At 35.4% G+C, this 23,250-nt stretch overlaps 6 protein-coding genes and 2 non-coding genes across 10 annotated transcripts; 3 read left to right on the top strand and 5 right to left on the bottom strand.

Moving 5' to 3' along the window:
• The first annotated feature begins 78 nt into the window (after positions 1-78).
• Positions 79-4,453, top strand: LOC124437030 (tRNA-specific adenosine deaminase 1-like). The gene is made up of 9 exons (XM_046987040.1): positions 79-456; positions 561-632; positions 952-1,006; positions 1,074-1,204; positions 1,324-1,722; positions 1,801-2,070; positions 2,891-2,987; positions 3,066-3,137; positions 3,698-4,453. The coding sequence occupies exons 1-9, from the start codon at positions 273-275 to the stop codon at positions 3,825-3,827; spliced, it is 1,410 nt and encodes a 469-aa protein (XP_046842996.1). The 5' UTR covers positions 79-272; the 3' UTR covers positions 3,828-4,453.
• On the bottom strand, positions 4,348-7,463 carry LOC124437031 (phosphatidylglycerol/phosphatidylinositol transfer protein-like). The gene is made up of 5 exons (XM_046987041.1): positions 7,093-7,463; positions 5,842-5,943; positions 5,263-5,388; positions 4,998-5,050; positions 4,348-4,616 (listed from the first exon to the last, which is right to left on the bottom strand). Exons 1-5 carry the CDS (start codon positions 7,334-7,336, stop codon positions 4,536-4,538), a joined length of 606 nt encoding a protein of 201 aa, XP_046842997.1. The 5' UTR covers positions 7,337-7,463; the 3' UTR covers positions 4,348-4,535.
• Positions 7,464-7,861: 398 nt separating this feature from the next.
• Positions 7,862-7,933, bottom strand: Trnad-guc. The gene has a single exon. It is a non-coding gene; the product is annotated as a tRNA-Asp (tRNA).
• A 296-nt stretch (positions 7,934-8,229) lies between these two features.
• Positions 8,230-8,301, top strand: Trnad-guc. The gene has a single exon. It is a non-coding gene; the product is annotated as a tRNA-Asp (tRNA).
• Positions 8,302-8,506: 205 nt separating this feature from the next.
• Positions 8,507-15,303, bottom strand: LOC124436628 (probable tubulin polyglutamylase TTLL9). 2 transcript variants are annotated; one of them, XM_046986593.1, is made up of 19 exons: positions 15,187-15,303; positions 15,073-15,119; positions 14,758-14,850; positions 13,636-13,747; positions 12,665-12,750; positions 12,492-12,525; positions 12,348-12,413; positions 12,198-12,266; positions 12,090-12,119; positions 11,713-11,782; positions 11,382-11,422; positions 11,193-11,280; positions 10,952-11,010; positions 10,823-10,885; positions 10,649-10,743; positions 10,211-10,249; positions 9,621-9,734; positions 9,199-9,326; positions 8,507-8,737 (listed from the first exon to the last, which is right to left on the bottom strand). In XM_046986593.1, the coding sequence occupies exons 1-19, from the start codon at positions 15,214-15,216 to the stop codon at positions 8,655-8,657; spliced, it is 1,347 nt and encodes a 448-aa protein (XP_046842549.1). In that variant the 5' UTR covers positions 15,217-15,303; the 3' UTR covers positions 8,507-8,654. The 2 variants fall into 2 exon arrangements, with proteins under 2 accessions (XP_046842549.1, XP_046842551.1); XM_046986595.1 differs by lacking the exon at positions 9,621-9,734.
• Positions 15,304-15,954: 651 nt separating this feature from the next.
• On the bottom strand, positions 15,955-18,080 carry LOC124436631 (ras-related protein Rab-22A-like). The gene is made up of 7 exons (XM_046986599.1): positions 17,792-18,080; positions 17,622-17,701; positions 17,355-17,436; positions 17,215-17,286; positions 16,764-16,874; positions 16,523-16,628; positions 15,955-16,448 (listed from the first exon to the last, which is right to left on the bottom strand). The coding sequence occupies exons 1-7, from the start codon at positions 17,858-17,860 to the stop codon at positions 16,354-16,356; spliced, it is 615 nt and encodes a 204-aa protein (XP_046842555.1). The 5' UTR covers positions 17,861-18,080; the 3' UTR covers positions 15,955-16,353.
• A 116-nt stretch (positions 18,081-18,196) lies between these two features.
• LOC124436629 (mitochondrial import inner membrane translocase subunit Tim21-like) lies at positions 18,197-20,355 on the top strand. Of its 2 annotated transcripts, none has more exons than XM_046986597.1 (6): positions 18,197-18,568; positions 18,686-18,748; positions 19,157-19,254; positions 19,498-19,571; positions 19,716-19,811; positions 19,909-20,355. In XM_046986597.1, exons 1-6 carry the CDS (start codon positions 18,223-18,225, stop codon positions 19,952-19,954), a joined length of 723 nt encoding a protein of 240 aa, XP_046842553.1. In that variant the 5' UTR covers positions 18,197-18,222; the 3' UTR covers positions 19,955-20,355. The 2 variants fall into 2 exon arrangements, with proteins under 2 accessions (XP_046842553.1, XP_046842552.1); XM_046986596.1 differs by having other exon boundaries at positions 19,716-19,815.
• A 1-nt stretch (position 20,356) lies between these two features.
• On the bottom strand, positions 20,357-23,222 carry LOC124436630 (TNF receptor-associated factor 3-like). Its single transcript, XM_046986598.1, has 7 exons — positions 22,900-23,222; positions 22,698-22,742; positions 22,526-22,584; positions 22,268-22,426; positions 21,708-22,059; positions 21,210-21,578; positions 20,357-20,757 (listed from the first exon to the last, which is right to left on the bottom strand). Exons 5-7 carry the CDS (start codon positions 21,774-21,776, stop codon positions 20,470-20,472), a joined length of 726 nt encoding a protein of 241 aa, XP_046842554.1. The 5' UTR covers positions 21,777-22,059; positions 22,268-22,426; positions 22,526-22,584; positions 22,698-22,742; positions 22,900-23,222; the 3' UTR covers positions 20,357-20,469.
• Between the last annotated feature and the right edge of the window lie 28 nt (positions 23,223-23,250).

Below are 23,250 nucleotides of genomic sequence, written 5' to 3'. Positions count from 1 at the left end.
TGACTAACAAACATTATATGACCTCCCTGATTTTGTTAAAATTATCTTAATAATCAGGGGGGTATGTAGGGTATGAATGATTCTTGTAGTTGCAATTTCTGCTGCTAAAAGTCGCATTTTGTCAAAGTCACTGAGAGAATGAACCAAACACCGGCTGACCGGAATTTATTTCTTATTAATACAATATGAAAAACGTTTGCAATAAAAAACAAAGTATTTATAACTTGACCCTGAGTACCATAATGATTTCGGTGGATGTAAATTTGCAATAAATGGCGTCCGGATTGCAGACCAAGGACAACATATCAGTGAAGCCAGTGCAGGCTTCATCTTCTTTCGAAGATCGAGTTTGTAGTCTTGTTTACGAAAAATATCGATGTTTAGGAATCAAAGGAAAGCCTGTTGTTGGGCGAGAATGGACAATGCTTGCTGCAGTCGTTGCCTTCTTTGAAAATGGCAAGTATTTAATCAAATTAAATCAATGGAAGACGGTTGACTGTGAGCAGTCGCAACTCGCAACGGCTCATTTCTCTTTATAATATAATTGGTTTTGTTGTTAGATGACACGTTGAAGCTAGTATCTCTCGGTACGGGCTCAAAGTGTTTGGGTGAGAATCAACTCAGTTCAAAAGGTTAGTTTTTTTTTGTTTATACCACTTTGGTACATTCATGAAGGGATACTCTCAAGCAACTGTAGGGTGCTATGTCATGTGGTTAGTGCACTCCAGCTTGAAGGGCAGCCACTTACTGATAAGCATATGTTATCCATATCCTCATGTTGTTATGCTGTTTAAAATATAGTTATGGTTTGTTGCACGTGACTGTACTATGTAGCAAAATAAGATGTAATCTGTAGTTTAATATTCTTCTAAGAGGAGTGCTCCAGTTAGTGATGAGTTTTTTGTGACAATATAAAATTGTAATTTTGTCTTCATTCTTTGTTTCAACAAGGAAATCTTGTCCACGACAGCCATGCAGAAGTTATTGCTCGTCGAGGCTTTTTAAGGTATTGCCTAATGCCTACAAATCCAATAATAACTCAAGAATAGTAATGAAATTATAGCTTATCTTAGGTACCTTTATGATGAACTGAAAAATATCTACACATCAAAAGAAAGTATTTTCATTCGTGACAAAGATGATCCTATGAAATGTTCACTAAAGCATTATGTCAGTTTTCACTTGTTTTCTTCACATACACCATGTAAGTACGTAGCTGTCACTGTAGGAAATTTTCTTTTATGGTTGGTTTACTTTCTCCGCCTCACCATAGCCTTCCACTTCAAGTTCTTTCACATTTTTTTCATGCTGAATGGCTTTAAGGTGGTGATGCATCCATCTTTCCTAAAAGTGAGGATGCCACGTTCATTATACCTCACAAGAAACGAAAAAATACAACGATATTCTATGAAAAACTCGTGTCCAAGTTATGTCACCTGGACAAAGTGGAGGAATGTAAATCACAGGTTTCTGTTGAGCAAGCGGATGAAAGTTCTCTCAGAGAAGATTTTCGCAGTACTTTTGTTAAAAATCAAGAGACTCAAAAGGCTCGCCCTGATATTTATCGAACAGGAGCAAAATGTGTTCCTGGTGATCCACAGGATTCCCGCTTGGCTGGTACTGAGTACCATAATGTTGGTCAGTTACGTACAAAACCCGGTCGTGGGGACAAAACCCTATCGATGTCTTGTAGTGACAAGATCATGAAATGGTCAGTATTAGGTACGAACTATTGCTTACGTAGCCACGCAACGTTGACGGAAAAACGATAGCGACTGATCATATAAAATAAATCCACAGGTTGTCAGGGAGCGTTGCTTTCATATTTTCTCGATAAACCAGTTTACTTCTCGTCAATCGTGCTCGGTAAGTGTCCTTACGATGACGTTGCTATGCAACGAGCACTCCACAAAAGGGCGTTGCTCGTTCACTCGCTCCCTCGGGGGTATAGAGTGCTGGAAGCCAAATTATACCAAGGTCAGGTTGAATTTGAACACAGCAAAAGACGATTGGAGGAGATTATGCTTGAAAATGAAGGTCATGTTGGAAAACTAACACCATCCTCATCAGGTATGTTGATTAATGGAGGTGTATGTTGCTAGTGTATTTCACAATGAGGACTTTACGAGCACGGACGTGACTCCTTTCTTCTCGCTTCGCCCATTATTTTGATGAACTTTTGAGAAACTGAAGTTTTGGATTTTCTTCGCGGAGGGCGGTGTTTTTAGGCTAAGAAAGGTGCGCAGTAGGGGCGCCAATTTTCTTACAAAATATTATTGTTCCAAATGATCATAAGCAATTGTGATTCGTGTTTAATGGGGTGCACTTCCAACAAATATCTCCCAATTATTGTGTAGTAGTATCAGAATAAGTATCAAAGTCTGACATGGCACGGTAATTATGGTGTAGAAGTATCAGAATAAGTATCAAAGTCTGACATGGCACGGTAATTATGGTGTAGAAGTATCAGAATAAGTATCAAAGTCTGACATGGCACGGTAATTATGGTGTAGAAGTATCAGAATAAGTATCAAAGTCTGACATGGCACGGTAATTATGGTGTAGAAGTATCAGAATAAGTATCAAAGTCTGACATGGCACGGTAATTATGGTGTAGAAATATCAGAATAAGTATCAATATCTGACATGGCACGGTAATTATGGTGTAGAAATATCAGAATAAGTATCAATATCTGACATGGCACGGTAATTATGGTGTAGAAGTATCAGAATAAGTATCAAAGTCTGCCATGGCACGGTAACTCGCTTTCAGATAACATTGATCATCTCATCCTTGCCTTTGTGAATCAACTACTAGATCAATTTCTATTATCAATTTCTTATACTCGCGATGAAAATGTGTAATTTTATGTTTCATCGATGTTTTTAGCCATTATTATGGTTTGCAATCCACGTATTTACGAAATAGCGGTAAACGGGTTGAAACAAGGAGTGACCAAAGCAAACAGAAATTCACCAAACTCTAGGTGATGAAGATTTTTGCTTTATGCTCTTACGTATTTTTTTCTCACGAATTAAGATTCGTGTATTATTTTTTTCGTTAGATTGAGCATCTGTAAAGCAGAAATATTTAATGAATTCAAAAAGGTTCTCGAGCTTCGAGAAGTCAATTCAAGGTACAGTTGATTATGCTCTCGCTATTTTTAGTGCAAAGTTGCCTGGGAAATGGAATGATATCATTGTAAAAACTTTAATAGCTTTGATTCCATTATTCGTTTCAACATTAAATGAGACGTGGAAAGCAAATAATACTTTTGGTTTCCATGAAGCCCATGGACGGTTTACCGCCGAACCAGTATACTTGGATATTTCAGTATTTTTTGAGAAGTTCACGTGTAGACAAAAGAAAAAATTTGATGGCAAAAATCTCGTTTGGACCATGCACTCCGATACCTTAGACAGTTGAACAGTAGAGCATCGCATGATAACGTTTCAATCGGAATTTTCGGCTCTTGCCACGTTTTCCAGCTGGTTATGCCAATAGCAAAGCTCGGCCAATTAGATCATCGGGGGGTACGCAGGGATAGTGCCGTTTCGACCTACGTCTTGACCCCTAAGACACCGCAACTTAATGATACACAGCTTCCGCTACCTTTTCATAACTGTGATAGTTGTTACACTAACAAAGGATTTTGCTTGGAGAGTTTTGAATTAAGTATTTTACTTTTGTCTATAGTATTGCCGCTGACAAGACCTGCAGGCAGTACAAGGACGAGGCCACTGCTTATCAGGAAGCAAAGCGAAAATTTCTTTCAATTTTTGATACGTGGATGAAGAAACCACCAGAATTAAGTAACTTTATTTAATTACCGATCGAAATGACTATGATCTTCATCTCGTGGGAAAAAGTTTTCGAACTGAAAGCACAATCATCCACACAAGCCTTTGATATTTGTGAGGTAGGATTTTTGAGATTCTCTCCCGGAGTCTTCCTCGCGGAAGCACAATTTCTCTCAATTACTGGTCTTGCGTCTGGAAGCAAAATTTTTCTTTGTCAAAAGTTCCGCTGTTTAATTTCAAAGTCGAAAAGTCTTGTTGCAGTTCACAATAATGTTGAAAACATTTGTTTTAAGAGGAAAATAAAACAAAGAAGAAAAGTCCAAACTATTTCGACCATACTTTAAAATTATCTCGGTTATAGCTCTCCCATTATTTTTATGGCCGAGAAGTAAGTTTTGTCGCCATTTTCCATAGAATATTCATAGTTTCTAAGGAAGAAGGAGGAGGATTTCTTAGCTATATATAATTTTTTTGCAAATGTTCCATTGAAGATTCATCTATTCACACCACTGTGAAGAATTTGCATCCAAAATCAAGTAAAACGTATTGATTTTTGGTGTAATTTAATTTAAAATAATAATAGCAATAATAATAAAAGTAATAATTAAGTTACATAAATAGTCACGTTAAACGAAGATAGTGAAGTTTTGTACTTGTCTGTGATATCAATGTGCAAAACACATGCAAGGGTCGAAACCATGAATTGTCTTTTCAAACATTGTTCGTTCATTCATTTAAATTTGAAATTCAGCTTCCGCAATCCCCAGACACTTGTTATCCTGGTTTCTCACATTAGCAACAGCAATGAATTTACCCTTAGAAAGAACATGTGAAAAATATTTACGATCACGTGATTAGCTGAGGGACGAAATTCACATCGAATTTTGCTTAAATCTTTTAGAACTAAATGATGACTTTAGATTGTTTATTTATAGTATGGGTATGTAGACAATTATTAATGTAATGTCTTGGTGCTTTCGTTAATTTATGAGAAAACATACTCCAACTAACATCATCTTGTATTCTCAAAGTTTCTTAGCTTGATGATGTCTTTGAAATAGAGTCGAAATATTTATTGCCTACGTATATCAAAACTTGAATCTTGTGTTTATAAAAAATTGTGTTATTCGGAATTTGTTTTTTCTTACATTTCTTTTAATTGTCGCCTTGAAATGATTTTTAGTTATGTAGTTTACCTTTGGTATGTGACTTGGAAACTTCTTTTTCTCATGAATTGATAGTTTATAACCTATGGAAAGTCACGAGGAGACGCCTGCTTAGCAACACAATAGTTTTCATTTAAGAAATAGAAGATGTTTGAGAACTCAAGGGCATTCATACGATTGATTTGATTGGTTGAACTCAGATCGGTCTGCACAGGCTAATGCAAACACAGCTGTAGACCAATCAGCGCACGATTTCTATTGTTTTTATTCATAATTTTTTTAACATTTTCATTACCTTTTTTCATGGGGCATTGTACACCTTTAACGTGAACATCGCGACAAACATCAAATGTTGCGTTGTACAAAACACGTCCGTGGTATGAAGCGTAAATGTTTACTTTACCTTGAGTAAAATCATCGCCTTGAAGTGGAAAAATTGATTTCAGTTGTAAATAACATTATGATATACTGCAATAATAGTGTAAAGACAGTTATTTTTCTCTGTTGCTCATTCATCACAATCTACACTAACGCACATCCTATTTCTTCTATATTTTATATAGTGTAAAGACAATTATTTTTCTCTGTTGTTCATTCATCACTACCTACACTGACGTACGTTATATAGTGTTAAGACTTATTTTCTGTTGTTCATTCATTACTTTGCGGAAACACGTAATCGTTGTTCATATTTTAGGTAGTCAATAGACTATTCTTTTTTCTATTGTTCATTCAATACCACATTAACTGGCTTGTTCCTTTCCAGAATTGTATAAACTGAGATTGTCCACGTCATTGCATGTAAAAACTGTTATAGTTGTCTATCGTCACTGGGCACTGTTTTGTTAAAAGCTATTTTAAAATGCTTAGATACCTAGTGTCATGTTTGCGACAATTGTTGCAAATATACTTTTCGTTTTCTTCTCATAACTCAGAATTACCTTACCAACTTTTACGCGATTGTCGCTGGTTGAATCTAATATAAAAGAATACGCCAAAAAATTACTACTGTCACGGCGTTTTGGATAGGGTGGATTTCAGGGGGGATGTTGGTAATGGTAAGTGTGATCTTGAAATGCACTGTTGGTGTTGGTTATGATGATTGTGGATAAAGTAGTTTTTAGAAGGAAATGTTGGTGATGTTCGTAGTGGTTAGTGTCGTTTTGAATTGAGCTGTTGGTAAAAATCATGGTGGTTAAAGCAGTTCTTTAGGAACGACTTTTGGTGATGTTAGTACTCAGTAGTGGATAAAATTACCTTGAAAAAGACTGTAATAAAGGTTTTGTATACAATGCTTGATAATTCCCAATAGTTATTGAGATTGTTGCTTTTTCAATACATAATGAACTCGACCCAAACCCTTAACTCTCGGCTAGCCATTGACAATTCTAATAATTTGTTGATAACAACGAAACTGTCGTCCAAATGATCGTCATAAAGTAAATGGTTTGAACCCGGGAGTATCGTTACATGTTTGAAAATGTAGATCGTCCAGGTTAGGATTTTTTTTGACGTTTTAGCGGTAGTCATCTTAAGACTAAAAAAATTTATTTTGACTCAGAAGATGACTACCGCTAAGGTTGTCGAAACGTCAGTCAACAACAACAAAAACAGTCCTTCTCTGGACTATACCAACGATCTACATTTGGAAACATGCAGCGATACTCCCGGGTTCAAATCATTTACTTTAACAACAAAACTATTGCTTACAACGTTCGGATCTATTGTCTTATGCGGGAGCCGCGCTTATTAAATATTTTTATTATTACCCGAAGAAAATAACGAGACCACAAAACTCTTTTCAGTATATTCTATTGGGAGCGGCGCCTAAGCGAGCATTTAAGGTAATGATGATCGTAGTTATTAACATTTTGACCTGATGATGTTGCAATAACCTGGGTAAATTATAGGAGTCAAGACTCAAGGTCGAATTATTAAAATGTCAACAATATTTATTAATGAAGGAGAAATTTTTCCTTCGTGTCAAGAAAATATCTCTTCACAGCTACTCTGCTAAAAAGTTAACAGTGTTCCTATGTAACATGACCTATAATGACTTGGAATAAAATCACAAATTAAAGTTCATCTAAATTTTATGCTGCTGTATGCAAACTATTATACAAACCACAAACGTCATAGACATCGCCAATTGATTTAAATTTGTTTCGTCGTACCCAACCTTCCCAGTCGAAATTCGAGCGAGCGCTTCGACCAGAAAATGTATTGTGAACAGATCGAATTGATGTAAAATCGACGCGTAGATATTCTTTAATAAACATCAGTAGGCAAAATGTAGCCAGGATTGCAAACATACAGATACGTTGCTTAAAACCAATGCTAGTTAACCGACTTCTCATGAGTGCAAACATGTTTGTGATAGAGTGAGCTTTGAGAAACGTTGTTGGGACTGTACGAGACGCAGATGATGCTTGTAATTTTGGATAGCAGAAAAAAATTTGTTATCTTGAGGACACATTAGCTCGCATTTCCTTTAGAGATACGAGAGAAGGTTATTTTTCATTGAAGGTCATGTCACACATCATCACAATGACATGCGACACTTGCTTATACTGCGCATGTTTAGTATCACGAGTTTTATTGCAAGTACGAAACTGCAAACTTTCCTTTCTTTAATATTTACCTAATAAATTCAATAGTCTTGAAGATTTGGGTTGTTAACATATTTTGTGGCAATTCTCAATAATGGTATCAGTTTATTACATCATTAGACATTTACTCTTTACTTGATCTCCTGCGAACAGGCTGATTATTAAACGTGTTTACAGCTTGTGATATATATGATACAAAATTTTTATTTTTTTCATGCTGATCATGAGGGTTCATTACAAAAAAAATGCGTATTAAATTTATTTCAGGAAGAAGAAAAGAATATCCTCCCCGGCGGGGAATCGAACCCCGGTCTCCCGCGTGACAGGCGGGGATACTCACCACTATACTACCGAGGATTGACACTTGACGGGAGAAAATTGTTGTTTATATTTTTTAGTGTTTACCAAAGTGTTCTTTGATTTCATAGTACCAGTAATCAGTGATAGAAATGCACACTTACGATTGTATTATGACGAAAGAGGCCTATCAAAATACAAGATTTTTGTACTAATATACCTATATACTTAAGACACAAGACGTCGTGAATAGTTTATGAATATTGTTTAGTAAAATTCTTTTTCGTTCATGTTGTTGCTGGTAATAAGATCACAGCGTATTTTATAAAATTAAAATAACGTTTATCGGCCACTTATCCTCGGTAGTATAGTGGTGAGTATCCCCGCCTGTCACGCGGGAGACCGGGGTTCGATTCCCCGCCGGGGAGAATTAGTATTTCCTTTTGTTCTAAACCAATTTTATTTTAATAGAAGTAAATCGTAGGGCTTTTTTCGTATTTATTGTTAGGTCAGGTAAATATTATGATTTCTGAAGACTGCGTAATGCGGCACAACGGCACAGACAACAGGAGGACTGTAGCGACCTGTTCGCAGGTTATCGTATAAGAAATAAAAACTCTTACGGTCTTATCCTTTACCTTGTAAACATCAAGTATTTTTTATGTCATTTGTGTCGAACAAAATTGGAATAAAAAAAATGAACAATTATACACAAACGATGTATGCATAATGCATTGGTACATTAATCGTCTTCAGTGCCCACAATCGGGTGGGAAAAGTATCAAAATATTGGTGAATCCTTGACATCATTGGGTTTTTCTTTGTACAATTTTGCAAGTTGCTTTTCTCGGTCATTAAGACAACCTAGAAGACAAATTCAAGGTTTGATATTTCAATGTAAAATGACACGGTGTAATTTCAATGTAAAATGACACGGTGTAATTTCAATGTAAAATGACACGGTGTAATTTCAATGTAAAATGACACGGTGTAATTTAAATGTAAAATGACACGGTGTAATTCAAGATTCGTTTTCGTCAAAATAAATGCAGAATGTCAAAACAGGCACTTGAACTGAATAGATAAATGGAACTGAAAGGACTTCCTTTGTGTCAAAATCTTTATACGAGCCCGAAGCCAATTTTAAAATCTCAGGCATGCGTGTTTACTAAATTTAAATGAACTTTCGTTTAGCCGTGCCTTAAAGTCTGGAAGAAGTTGAATAATTGAATAGTTAGCTTCAAATAATTGTGGGAGATAGCTTTCCAAGTTACCTTCAATAAACTTTATAAAAATGTATGTTGGTAATAATGCAGCGGCCTTACCTAAAAAACTATTCGTAGGATGTGTGGAAGATGAGTGGCAGGCCGTGTCCGGTAGATTATCTGCCATTATGGGCCCATTATGCCAAACTAAATCAAAATTACCAACACGCTTTTCTTTACCAGTTAATCTAATTGAAAAGACGAAGACGATGATGTTAATAAGCAAGTAATAAATCATGTTGGAGGTTTTAAAGCAAAAAAGCACTTTCGGACAGCAAATTAAAAGCAAACATGAAAAAACCCAAGAAAGGCATAGCATGGTCAAAATCTTAGTTAGAATTAATCTTTTCAAAATTCCGATACATTGTTATAGAATTAAAGGTATTCTAAATTGAAAATTATCCACTATAAAATATTTTGCCTAACCCTGGATCTGTTACTGTACGCCAACCAAATACTCATTGACTCAGTCATTATTTTACCTATTTTCAATGTCAACTATGCTGAGGACATCCAATAACAGACCGACTTTGAGCTCATAATCCGCTGGACTACTTGCCGTAAGCGACGGTGACGCATTGATCTCGAGCAACCAGCTGATGAAATATATGAGATGAAGTGAATATAACATGTTTAGACAAGTACATTGTCTACGTTTGTGTTGTCCTAAATAGGAATGTTGGTGACTTGGTGCTTACTACAGTTTGGACATCCTTAGCATCAATAATAGTGAGACTCAAACCATTTACTTCATTTACTTTAGTTAGACTCAAGTCACTCACAATGTCGAAGCGTCAGTTTACACCAACACAACTGAACTAACTTGGACGATCAACGTCTACTAACATTTAAACTCAAATTAATTTTTTTTCTGACAATCACAGAACATGCCAAATCACACTTTCCATCTTTTCAAATCATCATGTTGAAAGCGAAATAAATTAAATTCACTTCATGTAAGCGCACGAGGGAAATAGCGAGTTTTGTTTTCCAAAAGTCTCATGTTTCCCAAGATGAACGAGACAAATCAATTTATACACAGTACAACAAATATATTTGTATATCAACTTACGGTTTCAAATTCTCATCAACCAGAATATCATATCCGTAACTATGCAGAAAAAGTTGTCAAAGATAATTCTCTGTTTATTTGACGACTAACATTCCGTTATTGAAGTTAGTTTTTGAATCAACACATCATAATATCACAAAATGAATCTTTGCACGTTTAGCAAAAGGAGGAGGCTTTGTCACCAACTATAAATTCTTACTTTATTCCAAAGCCATCATCAGAGAGATTATACATAATATAAATCCTATCAGAGAGATTATACATAATATAAATCCTATCAGAGAGATTATACATAATATAAATCCTATCAGAGAGATTATACATAATATAAATCCTGATTAGGATTTATATTATATAAATTATTACTGTTCTTGTTCAAATCGGTGAATGTTTCATTTTATATAAGAAGTTAAACCACATCATGCAATCAAAGGATACAGTTCAAAACAATGCTTGTCATTGATCATTATCTTCTGCACAGCTTGCAAACTTGTGATGATTATTTCATCAATAAGACGAAACAGTTTTTCCACCTTAGTAAAAACAGGCACGCCAAAAAATAAAGGAAAAATTGGCAGCCAAATCATAAATTACAACTTTCACATCTCGTACTTTTTCGATTCCGTGTTTTGCCGTAAGATACTTCCTCAGTCGTAATGGAGACCATTTGCATCCCTATGGATACAATGACATTGTTAAAATCCGTGACAGGAGTAACAAAAAATGGTTTAAGGGGAGCACCTTCTCTGGATCGTAATCAGGGGCGGTTTTCTGTATGGCCACATTTGTAAGATGAATGTCTGTGATTATACATTTCAAGGATATTTCTCCTGTCTTTGTGATAAAGTTGTGATACAGGGGATAATCACCCTAAACCATATACTATTTTAACATCAAACTTCCACAACATAAGAAAAACGTCTTTAACAGATAATGAAGCCATTTAGGAGAAAGACAACTTGTGGAGGATAAAAAAGGATACAAGTGTCATCAATGGATTCAAGGGAGAATCTCGTGTTAGAAAAGCGCGCAAAACCATCACGATACAACCACACACTTAACGGCACATACTAAAAAACATATCTATGCATTCTTCAAAGAAACAACAGCTCAACGAAAATCGTGGATGAAAACAAAAGCCATAAACAAATTTAGTTCATTTACTACTTACATTTGTCACAAGAACATAAACACGAATGTCGAATTTCCGTCCTGTATGAGAAATTTATTTTATTAACCAGAAAATGAAGATTCGCATCGCAATATTTCTTAGGTTTTAAATAGGATTGCAGGACAAAGAACCGAGGGAGTCTTTTATCGAGAAGGACAGGTAATACCAGCGTATTCATCGTTAACAAACAAGGTTTTAAAAATCCGCGTCGCAGATCACCACCAGTAAGTTTGCAAAAAAGCGTAAAATACGACAAAGAAGTAGGACAGCAAGAAAAGAAATAAAAAGTCAGGTGGCCAAACACCATTTGCGGTTTGTTAATTTATATTACCTCCAATGAGATACGGATTTTCCACGTATCTCTGAACTATATACGTTTCTGGAGCTTCTTTTCCATCATTCTAAAAAAATGTTTCACACTTGTGTGCAATTTCAGAGACGTCAATAAAAAATTCAAATGAATGTACCAAACGAAGTAAGAAGAAAATAAAGTTTACAGTGTTGATCGAATGATGTCGAAGTTAGGGATACTGAAGAGTGAGTTCCCCCAATCAGAGTATGTTTGTTGAGAGAAATGATGTCTTTGATCAATTTTGTTTTGCAAATTTGTTTCCATAATGGACAATTTAATCATAGGTTGGACATTAAAAGGGAGAACAGTCATAGATGAACTGTAAAAAACTACGGAGTAGACAGTTTAATAAAAACCTTTTCATCCGTAACCTTGAAGTAATCTTCCTAAAAAGGAAGAGGAGAAAATTGATAACAACAAAAGCTTGACGCAAAAATCTTTTCGTATCTATTCTTGTTCGTTACCTTTCGCCATTCGATGATGTCTCTCAGTTTTTTGAAAAGAAATATCCCTTTGCCTTGAGATTTCGCCACCTAGTATAAGTCCAAAACGGTATTAAGTTACATCAATTAAGAAAATTACTTTTGAACTTTTTGTCTTCTCGTGAATCTCACCGGTTTCATTATCCAAATGCTACCAGGATTTTTCTTGAACTCTTCAACAAAGATGTGATATTCAGCCTAGAAGAGAATGAATCTTCAGCGTAGTTCTTCTGAAGACAAGCTTATAGCATGTAGTTACGTATGCTTTCGACTTACCGGTAACTGATAAGTTGTTGGGTAAAAATCACATCTGTTTTTCAGTAAATCAAGGAAAAGATCATGTCTTGGTAGTGATATCCCAGAACAACTCAGAAAAAGTTAGTTAGAGCTTAAATTTCTGATGGATAGATCATTAAAAAGCAATAAGTGTAAAAACATAATTTGGATACTTCGTCGCGGCTTCTTTTCCCCTTTCTCTTTCGATTTTTTTTCGTAGTCTCTTGAGATTTTTAACCATGAGATTTTTTCTCGTCAACTATAAACGACATACAAGCATTTATTATCCATGATTGCTGGAAACTCCTCTTAATTTTCCAGTTGCTCGTTCAATAGCATTCTGGGGACTGTTACCGACTGTACATCTTTCAAAACATTTATTGAACACATTCACTACGTCTTGCTAGAAAATCCTCCGACATCGTATTATTTACACCTATTTACACTGAGTATTTTGTGCCGCTGGAAATAAGTCTTTTCGTGCAAAGATGACATCAGACCTTTATATAGGAACTGCGTATGTGGGTCTTCAGGAAATTATGAGTACATACTACATCCAAAGGAATCTACACTAAAAATTTCTTTTTTGTTAAACAATAACTATATGATAGACTTCTGTACTGTACACGTACCAGCAGACGCATCTTATGTGAGTAGGATTATGTGCGCGTGCGTAGAAATCCTAGAAACTTCATGCCTTGATGACGAGCCCCCCCCCCGATATTTTGTAAAGTATTCGCCACTGCCAGTATGTTAGTTCCGCGTCGTGCAATTTATCATATTTAAACTATATTTGCTGGAAGGCTAAGTAGCCACGCCATGACTTGTCAGAGGGACAGCGGAAGAACGATAACTGGGAGGGGGGGGGCTAATATTCATGTATGCATGATATGCCGTATTAAGCTCCATGGAAATACATTGTTTTCTATGCATTATAACATGCGTATATGAATATGACCCCCCCCCCCTTCAACAAATCATCCTTTTGCAGGCCCTGTTATGCTGCCCATATAAAAGACACTCGTGAGTTTCCAATCATGTTATTGCCAGAATAAATCAACTATAAACCAATGCAACGTGTGCTTTCCATATCTTACAAATCAAACAAAAGAATTGGCAACAATGTCAGGAAATTGTGACATACCTCATAATGATTCCTGAAATGACACAACTTTACATGTTCTTGCAAGTAGGAATGATCAAAATTCTCTCTCATCCATCCAACATCACACCAAAAGATGTCCCAATCATTTTCACTAACATGGAGAGAGAGGAAGGGTAAAATTAACTGTTGTCAGGAAGACAAGCATAGAGGTTTTGGAATTGAAAAATTAAGACAGAGGGAAACTCACAGATAATTTAGAAGCAAGAACGCAACAGGTAAACCCAAAAAATTTAGAAGCAAAAAGGCAGGGGGGTAATCACAGAGAATTTAGGAGCAAGAAGGCGGAGTGGCAACCCATGATTAGTGTTAGCAAGAAATCAGAGGGACAACCCCCCCCTTACTATTTAATTAACAATGTCCCTTACTAAATGTATTGATGATACATTTATGTTATGTGAATAACTAATCACTTTATACTTGTTTCATATCTATTTGTTTTTTGTTGAAGTAGTGAAGCCAGCCCATTTTTTAATCTTCAATACAAATATTTTTGGGTTCAATCATTGGAAGAACAATGAATCAGTTTAATTTTCTAAAGATATGAATAATAACTTTTTGTTAAAAATTTTGCATTGTAGGAGTAAAAGATATAGCTGGCTTTGCCATTGATTTGTATGATACCCCTTCCCACTTTTTTGTACTTCAATGTCCCTCAACAACCTACTTCAATGGTTATTGGTCTATGTATTGTACTTAAATGAACCTCAACAACCTACTTCAATGGTCATTGGTCTATGTATTGTACTTCAATGTCCCTCAACAACCTACTTCAACGGTCATTGCTCTATGTAGATTGAAGAGATTAAACTTCAATAGAGATGTTGTATTTTTGTATTATTTGTCTTTATTTTCAGCATTACTAGTACTTATGTTGAATTGTTGTGAAAGTCACACACACTAAAATTATACATTATTTCAGTCAAGTCTGGGAACAAATGACTAACTCTAGTTCAGATGCTAAGCACATGCTTGTTTCTAGCATTAACTACCAATCTATGAGCCTCTGTTGTTTTTCTGTGCTTTACTCTTCTGTTACCCATACAGTATCAACTCAATTTACACTACAGTCAGGTACACTCTGAGTAAAATACAAAGACATACCCTTCTTTTACTTCTTCCCAACCTTTGCTACGAAGGACATCGATGATGGTGTTTTGAAGAGAGCATTTGAAACGTATTGTTCTACTGTTGTCGCTATGAGTTAAATAAGTTGAATGAGAGTAAAATCTGATTTGAATAGGGAAGGGGGTGAGATGATAGAAATGGAAAAATCGTTTAAGAGGGGATAGTGTTTGCTTTACTGTTAGTATTCATAATTATGTAATTATTTTTTGTAGATGATAGAAAATTGCATCGCTTTTCCACGAGTCAAACTACATAATTCTAAACTATGTTTCATCTGTTAAAAAATCTTACAATGGTTTTCTTTGCGCTTGTTTCCAACTACTTTGACGGTCGCGGGCCTAGTAGAATTCAAAACATATTTGAAAAAACTTTCTCTTTCCATCCCAACGGTAAACATTACTATACCTTTGGTTGAAATGCTTCCCTTTTTGCCATTCAAATCATTTCGTTGGATTTCAACATATTTTGTCCTAATATATTTTGTACTATTATTTTTAAAATGTTTTATAAACGTTGCCAAGGAAACTTCACAACTTAAAGTTTCAAGGTCAGAGACTCAGAGTTTGTATAGTATTCTTGTGTGTTCATTATATGTAATAATATATGTTTTATCGCTTATGCCCATATCAAATTAAGTGAATGGCAATTGTGGATTTTTGTAATACGAAATATCAATATACTCCAATTTTGACGATATTTATACGCATTTTTTCTATATAAAGGAACTATAATAAAGCCATTTCCGGTAAAAAACCGTTCTCGACAGTAATAGTTCATATTTTCTGTTAATACTGTATTCTTGTAACGTTGAAATAATAATTATGTTATTTATATTAATTATAATATCACTTTATGACAGAAATATATTAATTTTAGATTAATATTATGGTAATGCCAATGCTATTTTAAAATATTGTAACAATAATATCGCAGTCATCTTCAGAGCCAAAGTCATTTGATTCTGAAGATGACTACCGCTAAGGTTGTCGAAACGTCAGTCAACAACAACAAAATCAGTCCTTCTCAGGATTATACCAACCTGGACGATCTACATTTACAAACATGTAACGATACTCCTGGGTTCAAACCATTTACTTTAATAATATCGCAACCACTGATTGCCACATTTGATGAGGTCTGAAATGCTCCGAACGTTGAATACCTCCAGAAACATTAAGCACTAAAACACATTTTTATTACAATTGGTATTGACATACATCTTAAAGCAATTCAGCTGGAATAATATACATACAACAAGAAGTTCTTTGTTTCAATGGAGAAATTGAAATTATTAACCACTTCTAAAAAACATTTACTTCCCTGTTTAATTGTTTGATCATGCTAATGAGCTGAAAATTTCATATCGTGCAACAAATTTTAATTATTAAATTAGTACAAAATTATACTTGAATGCACTTCAGTTAATATAATTATTACAATAAGAATATAAAATGTCTGAATGGGTGTAGAAAAGTAATATTATTTCTCCTCAGATATTCTAGCACACTACACAGTGCAATTCATCTTGAAAAAGATAATTGGATATGATTTGCTGGCAAGTCAAGATGTCTGTCAACAACACCGCTTTGGTGTATCGTGGTTTTCTGGTGTTATTTTTGGAATTGTAGAGCCATGCCGTTCATATATAGGCTGTGGTAATCGCCTACCTACAAGAAAACAACATATTTCACATGCAAACTGTGAGACAGCCAATTCTATTTTCAGTTGAATGTTTCTTTACTTATTTCAATAAAAAGTTCCTGGACATTTCTCGAAGACAAAGCACTAGTTTCTGTAAAAATTGCCTCGACACTTTCTGCATACTCTCTAGCACTTTGCATCGAAATCTGCAAAAAAAATGGGATAAACTCGAATGTTTGGGAATCCCACAATCTATGAGCAAATTTAGCAAAAAGCTTATTTTAACTTTTTAATTGGTCTCCAGAGCTGAAATAAACTCAATATTCTCTCAAAAATTTCACCTCTCGTTGATCATCCAAATCACATTTATTTCCAGCGATTGCTATAACACATTCATTTGGTCCATAGCGTCTAATTTCTTTGATCCAATCTTTAAGCGCATAGAAACTACTCTGATTAAAAACGGATGGAAAAAAATTAGTATCATGCAAAATGTATATAACTTACATTGCTTTATGTAGACACAAGTACAACATGGTCAACAGTAAAGGCTTTAAAGTAAATGGGAGTATTGTTACATGTTGGTAGATATAGATCTTCCATGTTAGTAGGGTCCTGAGAAGGACTGTTGGTGTTGATGTTGACTGAGGTTTCGACAACCTAAATAGTTTTAGGTACCTTGACCTGTCAAAATGTCAGTCAACATGAATGCCAACTGTTGTTCTTAGAACCAAACAAACTTGCACATTCTACTTCTACAAGCAGGTAGAGAATGCTTTGCCAACGATATACCTGATTAGTAATATCATAGACCACAATGGCTGCACTTGCATCACGATAATAAAGAGGGGCAAGACTGCGGTACTATAAATAGAAAATAAATAAACTTACATATATCTTCAACAAAAGACAAGTCAGCTCACAATCCTTACCCGTTCCTGGCCTGCAGTGTCCCATATTTGAAACTTGTATGCTTGCTCGTCAACAACAAACATTTTTGACATGAATGATGCTCTGGAGTGAGAGAGTAAAGTTGATTTGTGACATTAAGTGGTCACATTTAAATGTGACATTAATTTTCACACTTAAAGGTTAAATTGTCACATTGAGATTGACTCATTGACGAGTGAAGTTAAGTACGGTTCCATGAAGATATGACAAATATAATACAACAACATTGCCTAACGCTTTTAACTAACCCTATAGTCGGCTTGGATCGATCGTCAAAGCGATCCGAAACAAAACGAAGCACTAGACACGACTTTCCCACACCAGTATCCTAACATGAAAAAGAAAGCACAAATAAAATCCCTATTACGTAAAGTTACGTGCAAAAACTGCACCCCAACAGCAATTTTTCAACACTTACCCCTAAAAGACACACTTTAATTTCTCGCATCGTATCCCCCACATGATTTGACGGTGATCTATTCGACATCTTTCCGTTTGACTCCGATAGGAGTTTCGATGAAATAGTTTTGAACTTAGATATGTGAACGATTATGATACAATTATTATAATAGCCATTATTAAATTATTTATGCTCTGTAAACTTTCCCGCCGCTTGTTTATTTCGCTTCTACTTTAATTTTTCGAACAATTTTCAACCGATTTTACCGAATATGTAAAAGACTTCCTCTTCCTCTATTGTTGTTGTCAAATTGTTACGCACTCCAGACGTCACTGCACTGCAACCATCCAGCTTATTTTAAAGCTCAGTGGAAGAAATAAAAGAGCGTTTCCGAAAAACAGTCACGACGTTTCGGCGACAAAATTAACGGTTTTGCCAATCGGTTACATATGGCGGACCGAATCAAAAATATGTACTTTCTGATTCAGAAAACTTCACATATTACAAAAGTACTCCATCCTTTATGCGCCTTGCCTAGACATAAACTTATTCCAGTTAATTGTAGCTTGTGGTCGTTGGCAAATCAAGCTTGTGGAACAAATGCTTGCAAAGTATTTAACGAAATCGAACGGACAAAAGGTTTCCCACTTTTACAGAAGAGGAGTTTATCATTGCGGCAATTTCACGGACGTGCCTCAAATGTAAAATATCAAAAGGCTAAGAAACCAGAAACTTTACAAGAGCTTGTTGAGGCGACTGATGGAACGCAGACAGCCGTAACAGTTGGTCAAAAAGGTATATTATTATATTTGAGTTTCAATTCATTTGAAGAACTGTCATTTTTCATTCTAATGCTTAACCCTGAAAAGGTCATTCAATCTTTTGCCAACTCGCATTCATTTTTCACTTCAGTTGTTCAAGCTGGAAAGGATGTCAGTTATTTTGCCATTCTTTTGGCTGGATTTGCTGTTACAGGTTATTACATCCCATGTACCTTTATATGTATCTCAACGTACTCTATGTACCTCAACATACCTCTATTTACCTTTACATACCTCTATGTACCTCATCATACCTCTATGTGCCTCAACATACCTCTATGTACCTTAACATACCTCTATGTACCTCAACATACCTCTATGTACCTCAACATACCTCTATGTACCTCAACATACCTCTATGTACCTTAACATACCTCTATGTAACTCATCATACCTCCATGTACCTTTACATACCTCTATGTACCTCAACATACCTCTATGTACCTCAACATACCTCTATGTACCTCAACATACCTCTATGTACCTCAACATACCTCTATGCACCTTAACATTTTTCTATGTGTACCTCATTATTCTTTATTGTCATCTTTTCATCATTCAGGTGCATTGTTATGGTATGTGATCAGTGAACTGTTCCTCAGTAGCAGTCCCAATAAAATTTATGCCGATGCTTTAAAGAAAGTGAAAATGAATGAAGAGGTAAGAGTCTTTTTCTGTATCTTAATGTTCATTAACTCACTACTGTTTTTATTGAAGAATCTTGACTAAACTCTTTTGAAGTCGAATATATCTCTAATTTTAGGCATATTTCTGTACTTTAATTTTGAGATGGACAACAAGCCATCTTTGGGTGTAAACATTTGTATTAGCAAGGGTCTGGCATCTAAACTTACCCAGAAGTTCACCTGTAAGTTATTTTTACCTTTATCTCTCATCTATCAGATCATTGATGCACTTGGGGAGCCAATCAAAGGATACGGAGAAGAAACTGGAAGAGGTCGTAGACGTCATATAAGGTGGAGAAATAAGTTATCAATCAATGTCTTGTTGCTTGTGGATTTTTCAAGATTAAAGCATGTGATATTGATATTAGTTTTTGTGTTAAAAACTCCAAAACGTTTTTATCTTTAAATGTTATAAATATCCTGAATATATTTCAGTTATCAAGAATATATTGTGGGAGAAGATAGTTACATGAGAGTGAGATTTTATGTTTCTGGTTGTTATCGCAAGGGAACGGTTCACGTTGATATGAAGCAAGTACGCTTGTGTAGATAAAATATTATCGATTGTTGAGTTGATGGTTTAAGTTTCCTAAGAAGTGTTTGTTTATTTGACGTGTTGTTTTTCTAGATGTCTTCAAGGCGTTATGAATATCGCTACATATTTGTCGAACTAGATGGCTTTCCCTCGCGGACGATTGTTATTTTGGACAACAGGCTGGAAACTGGTTGAAGTTTAGCAGAAATAGAGCAGTAACTTTACTATAAATGTATTGATTTACACGATGAATTATCTACTCGAAGGTTTATGGTGAACGGGAAAATTGAGCTGGCTTTGTCTGGCGTTCTTTTTTAATTATTTTAGAGAAACGTTGACACACTGATCGTCAAATGACATAACTTCTGTCGTTAAACAAAATGAATCACTGGAGATGAATTGCAATTGTGATTTTAGGTGTCTTATTTATTCTTCGTAGGCAGTGTCATCGTATAAATTTATTGCTGCAAAAACCAGTAATTTTGCTTGCTTGCTTAGTAACTACACCTGATTATACCACGAAAGACTGAATATCAATAACTATCGTGGTCAATTATTTTTATTCTATTCTCTAAGCTAAATTTACAACTTTTTTCAAGCAAAAGCTTCGGAATTTTCTCATAATAATTTCACAGTTTTTCACTCAACATGCTCCTACACATCCACAATTGTTTGTAATTTTGAGGTGATGACAACAGCGCACCGTATGAATATTGTGTCATTCTTGCAGTAATTGTTGTTTCCAGCAACACTTTGCAACACAAACTTTCGTGCACCTTTTCCCATTTGTCTTTCGTATGTTGGTCTGGCTATTGATTTGGCATCAAAACTTGCCGTGATGTTCCGTCGCTGCTTCGGGTCCTCACGCTGGTCAAGCAGAGTGAAGATAAATCGAGGGCTGACGGGCCAAATTAAGCTGTCATCATAATCACCAACAATTATCTTAAAAAGTACACAACTCTGTTTACCATGCAGCTTGTAGTATGTAAAACCAATCAAAGCCTATTCTAGTATTCTGGTGACTTCTATGTAGCTTTGTACCTGACCCAGTATTACCTCTAATGGAACGATGATCCAAACTAATTTTATTTTAACTGAATAAGTTCGTCATATCTCAGCTGTTTTCTCCTAGACTTCTGCTAATAATGTTTTTTAAGGCTTCTATTAATGTTCTTTCAACTAGATGTCAGTGACGTAGCCAGGATTTTCTGTCAAAGGGAGCCAATTAAAAGGAATGGGAGGCCATGACAGTCGTTTAAACAAAGTAATGTGAATGAGATCTAATATTTTCTGGGAGGGGCAAGAATTTCACCGGGGAGACCTAGTCCCAGCCCCCCGTTTGCTACGCCACTGCTAGATCTACATGTAGCAACAAAGTAGTTAGAGTTTCCTACCTGTAATCCAATTGAAATATACCGTCCTTTAGCCCTTCCTGAGCCGTTGATCCACAAACAAGTGCACAATTTGTAACCGTTTTCATGTGAGTAGAACGGATCGCTTATTAAAAGTTCCTCAGCGCCTTCTCTTGCATTTTCCATTGCCTTGCTAAACTGTGAAATCTTCCAAGTCAATTCCCCGTCGTTCTTGCTTCTAGATTGGCAAAGTTCACTCGGGTAAGGGTTAATATGGAGACGTCGATATGATTTACGTTTAATCTTTTGTCGAATACTGGAACATTGAATATAAAGATGTTCTTCGTTCTCTATCAATACTTTCTCCTTTGTACTTGAATACGAATACGCCTTTATTTTATCTTCCTTTTCCTGAAGCGACAATCAAATTATTTTATCTTCAACAATGGCCAAAAATAGGCATGTGGTGCTATTAAGTAATCAATTAACCAGCCGAGTCTGCGCCGACACGACTGCGAGTCTGCACCGACACGACAGTACCTTCATTTCCAAGTCTTTATTTTGGTAATCGGAAGCACTTTCTGGACAATTGTGGGATGTACTCTGCATGAGTTAACAAACCAACAGTAATACAAGTAGAAAACAGCATAGATGGCATTGAAAATGAATCATGTCATGCTGAAAAAAAACTTAGCTATAAAGACGTTCGCTATAGAAAGAAATTATCAAATCATTGTTAGTATGTTTCCTACAATTCTATGCTGTCGACATTTGTTTTCCAGTCATTGTCGGTTTCCCTTGGTTTTGTTCCTAATTCGATGATATCTTGTCGTTGCGTCTTTGTTCCTTATTTTTGTGGCGTTGAGTTGCCGTTGTACTTTTTGAGTACCTACTTTTAAGGCATCAAAAGTGAGTTTCTGAATTAATTTTGGTCACGTTCGTCCGTTTTTCACATGTAGCTATTTTCACATGTAACGAGTACAGTCAGCCGGACGTGTCGAGGGAATATATATCTGTATGAACTCAAAAGTAATTTTTTTACGATAATTTTTCATTACCTAAAGCACGAAAAAGATGAAGCAAGTTGCTTCTCTGAATACCTGGTGTTGAAAGACAGGAAGATAGGTTTTACAGCTTTGAAAGTACTCTTCTCGACGGAAGCAGTCTATAAAAGAAATTTCTTCATCTTTTTTCTTTAACTCTCCACCATTGTTGTTAGGAAAATCAACAACAAGACATTGATAGTCTTTTTCGGAATGCTAAGGTGTTAAAGAATATGAAACTTGTGTTTGAATCAATGATATAACTCCAGACTTTGCGCAAATCATTGCCGTATGCAGTCCATTTTTGCAATTTACCTTAACATCTGATAAAGTTTCCGACCAACTACAATCCATGTTGTTCTGCTTACGTAAAACTTTCAATGATAAAATTTGTCGAATGCAATTGTCAGAACAGAAATTTACAATTCGGAGTAAATGCACTGAGTGTCAGTGAGTGACCGAGAGAAAATGCGAGTGTTACTATTACCTGGTGTGATACGTTTATGTCAGTAATTGAGAGAGAATCTATAACCTACAGCAAAAAAGCGAAAAGAAAGTATCTTTGTTATAAGGGTGTTCGTTGCAATCAATATTGATAACTGTTTTACATGTTCAATTATATAAATGTCTTTTATAAAGTGTTGGTTTTATAGCAAATACAAAATTTTTAAGGCTTTGTGGCTTGTCACCTTGAAGACTTATCCACCGCCTCCGCACATCAAGCGTCGTAACACGGTATTCTTTAGCTAAAGATGAAAGTTTTGTCCATATGAGAAGACTTTTGGTCACACCATTAAACAACTTAATAAAGTTTTATTATTTTACATAAATTTTTCTTCTTTTCAAAATTTTCTCGTGTTTCAATAAAACTTTAAAAACTTTTCAAACTTGTAACGTAAAACAGAGATAAAATTAAACGAGGACGTCCTTGTCCTGAGAAGAAAACACCTTTGTTAGCAATACGACCACGCCCAACTCAATTTCATATTTTCCACCTGCTGTCAGTAACGATTACACGCAAATGAACAAAATACTAAAGC

The sequence above is a fragment of the Xenia sp. Carnegie-2017 genome, unplaced genomic scaffold (genome assembly GCF_021976095.1).
Source record: "Xenia sp. Carnegie-2017 unplaced genomic scaffold, XeniaSp_v1 HiC_scaffold_16, whole genome shotgun sequence".
Lineage (NCBI taxonomy): Eukaryota > Metazoa > Cnidaria > Anthozoa > Malacalcyonacea > Xeniidae > Xenia > Xenia sp. Carnegie-2017.
This window is presented reverse-complemented; position numbering and strand designations above follow the sequence as displayed.